Here is a 7,228-nt window from a genome sequence, read left to right as displayed (position 1 = left end):
CTTCCTTGCTAAGAAGACAATCTTCACACAATTGATTTGGATGATTGATTGAGGGCATCCCTTTCACCATATTATTTTCTTCCATAATTTTAAGTGCACCAAAGTTCAAGTGGCCATATCTCACATGTCAACGCCATGCTTCATCTTGGACACTCATCTTCAAACATTTTGCTCCAATAGTTCTTAGGTTCAAGATAAACATTCTATTTTTGACATAAGAACCTTAGCGATTGAATTATTATTTTGATCTTTAAGACAAAGATGTCTATTTTTCATGAGAATTTCATATTCTTTTTCAAGAAATTGGCTTAAACTCAAAATATTACTCTTTAATTTAGGCACATAGTAAACATGACTAATAAACTTATGGCTCTCATATTTAGAAGAGAATATAATCGTACGTTTCCCTTCAATTTTCCCTTTTGATGAGTCTCCAAAGGAAATATTTCCATTCATCTTTTCATTAAGCTCCACAAATTTCTCTTCGCATTCATACATATGGTTACTTGCACCATTGTCCAAGTATCATGAGTATTAGCAACAAAGTTGACTCTTTTCTTCCTTGAGTGTTAGCAACAAAGTTGACTCTTCATCTTCGTCAACAAGGTTAACCTCTTCTTCATCTTGGTAAGGAGCATTACAACATTCACAAGAAAAATGGTCAAATTCATGATAGTTATAACATTTAACTTTAGATTTGTCATACCTACTTTTACTTTGATAATAATCATAACCTTTTCCTCTTCCACAAGTTCTTAGTGATGAATGACTTATTTCTTCGTAGTTTGATTTACCATAGAATCCTATTCCCCATCCTCATTGGCCACGACCACGTCCTCTTCCTTGTTCTCGTCCACGTCTGTTTTGATTATTGAATCCTCTGTCATCCTTCAACGAATATTTGATCTTGAGAACTTGCTCTAATGGCTCCACTTGCCTTTTTTTCATTCTTTCTTTTTGAGCTTGCAAATAACCTTCTAATTCCTCAATGGACGTTGAGTCAATATCTTTTTATTCATCAATAATACACATCATATAATCGAATTTAGGAGTTAAGGAACGAAGAATCTTCTATCTTGTCTCCATATCTCTTTATTTTATTAGAGCAATAATATGAAATTGATTTGGAATCCTTCATCTTCAAAGCTTCGAAATCTCCACTTAGAGATTAAAGTCTTATCTTCTTCAATTTGTTAATGCTTTGGAGTGATTTCTCCAAAATCTTCCAAGCTTCCTTGAATTCGTAGCATTGACAGCTTTCTCAAACATAGAATCATCTAAACATTGACAAATAAGAGTAATAGCTTGTTGATCATTCTTCCTTGTCTTTGCCAAAACCTCATTCTCAACTTGAGACAATCCATCTTCATCTTGTAGCTCATAGCCTTTCCCCATAATCTCCCATACACCTTGAGAGCCAAACCATACTTTCATGCGAAGACACAATTTTTCATAATTATCTTTTTAGAAGAGGAAAATGGAAAATAGTATAATCACAAGTCACCATTTCTCAACTTTCACAGCCAAACTTTGATACCACTTTATTAAAGAAAGAAAAATATTTATAATATAAAACTCACAATTACGTTGTTCTTAACATCAAATACAAGAAATTATTTATAAGTACAAATAAATACATCCCATATTTTTCTATAAATAAAACAATTATATATTATTAATAACATATTTGTTATTATTTATTTAAAATTTAAAGGAAACAATTATAAAATATAATTTTTTATTTTTGAGTTTAAAAAAATGAAACCGGGCACGTCATGATGTACACGGTGTAAAGCATAGTATGAGTACTATACGGTGTGTCTCTGTAAAATAGAAATAGAAACATAAAATAAAAAGCATCTCTTTACTTTACTACTCATAAAACCAAGCCCTCGTACCTTGTGTTGTCGCCGGAAACCTCCATTCCCAATCTTTCTCATTTTCATTTCATGTCTTCTTTTCAACTTCCCAACCTATAGATACACACAGACATGTACGTTGTTCCTCCACCTCAGCAGCGATCTGATCCGCCTTCAGGATCCGCTGATTTGCGTCTTTACCAATCTTGGAAGGGTACTAACGTCAGTCACACTTTCTTCCCTTTTCTTTCACTCTTTATTATTATTATTATTTTTTTCTTTGCATTTCTTTGAGATAGGTTTTGAACCAGCATAAGTAAAAGATCTGTGATTGATACTGCCCTTTTATTTGTTGTTTTAAGTTAAGAAATTAAGTCACTATATATAATGTTTTTATATTTTAGGTTGTAGATTCTTTTTTTTTTCTTCTTTCAATAGTTCTACTATTTTTAGCTCTTTTTAAAGATACTATTTTGGTTTGTTTAGAGTTTGAAGTATGAATTTGATGAAAATTGAACCGTTGTGTTAAATGAAAACTAGTAGCATTTATTGAGTTACCCTAATACAATTGAAACTGATTCTTGTTTTTATGGATTCGCCTGTTAAATCTCGATTTTTTTAGGAATTGGAATCTAATTTTTTTTGTACAAGCTAAATAGCGAAACTTGGTTGAATCCTTATCGCGAAATTTGGACACTGGTGACTGGTGCTGTCAAATAGCGGCTTTAGTGGTAGCTAGCTCTATAGTATATTGGAATTTGAATTTTGAACAAACAGCTTTTGTTCCACAATATGCAATTTAATAGATAATGTTGTAAAATAACGGCTATAGTAGCACTATAGTGCTGTAGCTTAGCGGATTTTGAACAACCGCCATTTTCCGTGATCTGGGATTGATAACATTGGTGGTGACTGACATATAAATTATCACATCCATGTCAAATTCTTTGCATTGTTAGGTAAAGGTATTGAAAGTTTATAGTATGTCGGATTTGCTTTTTTGTTTATGGTTTGTAAAGAATGGAAATAGTTGGTGATAGTTGCTGCAATATTGTTTTGAATATGTTTCTGTTGTAGTCAATTTCTAATTATGTTGATATGTATTAATTGTTTTAATCCCTTTCTTGCAGAAATTTATTCTTCAGGGTCGATTCATATTTGGACCCGATGCAAGATCGTTGGCGCTGACAATTTTTCTTATTGTTGCTCCGGTTATAGTGTTTTGCATCTACGTTGCCAGAAAACTTATGGATGATTTTTCTGATCACTTTGGGATAACCATAATGGCAGTTGCTGTTGTCTTCACAATTTATGTGAGTCTCTCTCTCTCTCTCTCTCTCATACTTATAAACATACAATGTATTCCTTTCGACCTAGGTTGTTTGACTGTATTGATAAGGAACTTTGTTTGTAAGCATGCAAAGAGCATTGCTCGATGTTGCAACTCACACACACTTGTTTGAATCAGTGTTATCAAATAGCCGCTATAGCGGTGTTAGCTCTATAGTATGGTGAAATTTGAACAAATCGCTATAGTATGGTGAAATTCTGCGATACGTTATATAGTACAAAGTGTTGTCAAATAGCCGCTATTGCGGCATTATAGGATATCCGAATTTGAACAAACCGCTATTTTCCTCATCTGCAATTGACAACAATGGTTTGGACAAAGGTAGAAGATGAAATTTGACGAACTTCTTAGTGAATTACAACTTGGTTGACGCCCTTTACTGTTACGATGAGATAGTGCTGTACCTTAGAATGAGATAATAAATTCCGAAAAAGCTCTTAAGATATAAACATTAGTGCTTTTTGGTTGGTTTTTTTGTAGGAATTTTGCGTTTCAAAAACACTAAAATAGTGTTAGGGGTTCTCCTCTCTCTGTCTGTCTCAATTTTGCTGTCATTTTTTACTCTCCTCACTGCTCAGTCACAATTTATATTAATTTTATCGAAATTCAGAATAGCAGTCATCCACTACAGCATTTTGGGGGTCGGCCGTTAGGTTCCATTCAATGTTGTTAAATAGCTGCTATTCGAACAAATCGCTATTGTTTTGCGACACACTATTTAGTACAAAATGTTGTCAAATTGTTGCATAGTAGAATTTGAACAAACCACTATTTTCAACTATCCGCAATTGACAACATTGGCTCCATTGTTTGGGATTGATAACACTGATACAAAGGAATTATCTCTCTCTCCCTCCCTCCGGAACATTCCTTTAAGTCAGTCCTGACTATATTGCAGCGCTATAGCACTATAGCATAGCAAAATTTGAACAAATCCACAATTGACAACATTGAGAGGCACTAATGTACCAATTTTATAAGATGGTTACGCTCATCTGCTGTACTATGAGCACTAAAATATTTATTTCCAACTGTATGCTGATGCTATAATCTTTTGTCAGATCATAGTTCTTCTCTTGTCAACATCTGGCCGCGACCCTGGCATAATCCCTCGCAATGCACATCCTCCAGAGCTAGATGGTCTTGAAGGCAATCTAGATGTTGTTGGGACTGGTCAAACTCCTCCATTGCGGTTGCCTCGAATCAAGGAGGTTTTGGTCAACGGAATTGCTGTCAAAGTTAAGTATTGTGATACTTGCATGCTCTACAGGCCTCCTCGATGCTCTCACTGCTCAATTTGCAACAACTGTGTAGAGAGGTTTGATCACCACTGCCCTTGGGTTGGGCAGTGCATAGGACTGGTAAGTTGAACCTTTTGTTTGACAATGGTTATTTTTAATTGTAAATCTAGTGCTTGGAATGTTGTTCGCTACGTAGAAAGATTGGCATGGTATCTGAGATGATTGTTAGTTTCTATTAGCTGCGTAAGTAAAAGCGATGGACAATTCTCTGTCAGCATGAAACTTATTGAAATGGTTCATATTTTTTATAAGGGCTCCACTGAAAAATATCGAAAGCATTTTAATAATCAACGTATTATTTTTAGGCTCCCGGAGTCAAGTGCAAATTCATTGAGTAGCTCTTGTTAACATCATTTTACTTTCTTGTTTATTGTAGTTAGCAATCAATCCTGAAAGTAAAAAGTTTTCATCTTACTTTGGAGCTCAACACCTTTGTGAAAGTGATTCAATTGAACTTTTCTTGTCTGTTTGGCTGTTAACATTTCATCATTTTTCATCAGCATTTAATCTGCCTTATTGTTAATATTCTGTATACCTGAATCTGCGTGAATTGTTATGCAGCGTAATTATCGCTTCTTCTTCATGTTTGTCTTCTCAACTACACTACTTTGTATCTACGTTTTCGCATTTTGTTGGGTCTATATCAGAAGAATCATGAAGTCTGAGGAGACAACAATTTGGAAGGCAATGATCAAAAGTCCAGTCTCCATAGTGTTAATAATTTACACCTTCATATGCATGTGGTTTGTTGGTGGCCTTACTGCCTTTCACCTATATCTGATAAGTACAAATCAGGTAATTACTTCTGTTTTTAATCTTTAGGGTCTATTTGTTTTAGATTCTAAAAATTTAGAGATTATATTTTAGAGATTTTTAAGAAAAGCAGAAACTGCTTTGTGTTTGAGTCTGGTTGTTACAGTTTTTTTCACAAAAAAAGTAACATTTTTTAAACAAAATTAATCACTTTTGAAAGTTTTCATCTGTTAAAAAAAATGAGAATCAGAAAATAATCTAAAACCTACTACAAATGAGAAACTGTTTTTAGTAGCTAAGGGATTTTCACTATGACAGACAGACACAACAACTTCAGCTTTTCTTTAAAAAAATTCTCTAAATTATTGAATACCAAAATAACATTATTTAGACTCTAACAAACAAGACCTGTCGTAGTGAAAACCACTTTGAGTGAATAGGCAAGTTACTAAATATAACTTCTCATTTGAAGCAGTTTTTAGATTATTTTCAGATTCTCATTTTTTAAGATAAGCTGTTACAACCAGTTAAAAACTGAGTGAATAGGCAAGTTAATCCTTGAATTTTGCAAATTAGCAATACATCTCTGAAATTGTAAAATAGTAATCAAAATAGTCCATATTTAAACTTTTATCGTTTATGATATGACATGTTAATTGAATGTTTAACTCTTCTACGTTGATCTCATATCAATGTCTTTACAACGTGGAATAATTTTCTGATAAAATTTAAATCTTTCATGGACCAATTTGTCCATAATTAATCCATGCACAATTACAATTACAATGACTCACAAATTTATCTTTAAGATAACAAAATTTCATCGTCAAATTTGTCTCTAGGAATATGACATTGATGTGTGATCAACGTAGATAAGTTACATGTTCAATTACATATGGACTATTTTGATTGATTTTTTATAGTTTCAAAGTTGTATTTGTCAATTCACCAAATTCAAAGACTAATTTGATCTTACAATTTCAGGGATCAATTTGCATGTTCACTGTAAAAACTTTCAAAAGTGATTAATTTTCTTAAAAAAATTGGTTTTTTTATGAAAAAAACTGTAACAGATGGGTTCTTATATTGCTTCAAAAATAACCTAGCCATTCTTACGACTTCATATCTATATTCTTTGTTCTTTCTTGCAGACTACATACGAGAACTTTAGATACCGATATGATCGACGGGACAACCCATATAACAAAGGAGTGTTCAACAACTTCAAAGAGATATTCTTCACCAGCATTCCCGCGTCAAAGAATAATTTCAGGGCAAAGGTGCCAATGGAACCAGTACTACCCACTCGATCAGTGGGTGGAGGCTTTATGAGCCCAAGTATGGGAAAAGCTGTTGATGACATAGAGATGGGAAGGAAAGCTGTGTGGGGTGACATAGACACCGGCATGGATCATTCTGAAGGTCAGTTAAACCATCGCGCGGCTATAAAGGATGGGGAGTTTGGTGAATTGTCTCCGGAAATCAGGATGACTGTAGATGAGACGAGTGACCGTGTTGGAATACATCCAAGGAGATCTAGCTGGGGAAGGAAAAGTGGAAGCTGGGAGATGTCTCCTGAAGTTCTTGCTTTGGCGGCCAGGGTCGGGGAACAAAATCGTACGGGTGGAGGTAGCAGCAGTTTGAGCACTGAGAGCCGACATACGTAGCTGTCGAAATGAATGGCGTAGACACTAATTAAAAAAAAAAGGGTTAAATCTACAGCTAAATTAAGAGTGTTTGTTAGAGTTGTTTTAGCCATTATGCTTCTAGGAAGGTATTGTTTTGGTGTTCTGAGAGTTTGAGGTTTCCTTTGCATGATGCTGTATTGATCTTACTCATTAACTGGCCTTTGCATCTATTGCAGTAGCTACTTCTCTCTCTCTCTCTCATTTATATGTCTTTACTCTAATGTAGAATGCATTAATTTTTTTAGAGGAGAATATGTTAATTCTTAAAAATACATT

At 34.1% G+C, this 7,228-nt stretch overlaps 1 protein-coding gene across 2 annotated transcripts; it reads left to right on the top strand.

The window, feature by feature from the left end:
• Positions 1 to 1,837: 1,837 nt before the first annotated feature.
• Positions 1,838 to 7,204, top strand: LOC101500426 (probable protein S-acyltransferase 7). 2 transcript variants are annotated; one of them, XM_004515938.4, is made up of 5 exons: positions 1,838 to 2,081; positions 2,990 to 3,172; positions 4,272 to 4,571; positions 5,073 to 5,306; positions 6,416 to 7,204. In XM_004515938.4, exons 1-5 carry the CDS (start codon positions 1,992 to 1,994, stop codon positions 6,929 to 6,931), a joined length of 1,323 nt encoding a protein of 440 aa, XP_004515995.1. In that variant the 5' UTR covers positions 1,838 to 1,991; the 3' UTR covers positions 6,932 to 7,204. The 2 variants fall into 2 exon arrangements, with proteins under 2 accessions (XP_004515995.1, XP_073220456.1); XM_073364355.1 differs by having other exon boundaries at positions 1,851 to 2,073.
• Positions 7,205 to 7,228: the final 24 nt, after the last annotated feature.

Source organism: Cicer arietinum, chromosome 8 (assembly GCF_000331145.2).
Source record: "Cicer arietinum cultivar CDC Frontier isolate Library 1 chromosome 8, Cicar.CDCFrontier_v2.0, whole genome shotgun sequence".
In the NCBI taxonomy this organism is placed as follows: domain Eukaryota; kingdom Viridiplantae; phylum Streptophyta; class Magnoliopsida; order Fabales; family Fabaceae; genus Cicer; species Cicer arietinum.
Note: the sequence above shows the minus strand (reverse complement) of the source record. Positions and strands in the feature narration are given on the sequence as shown.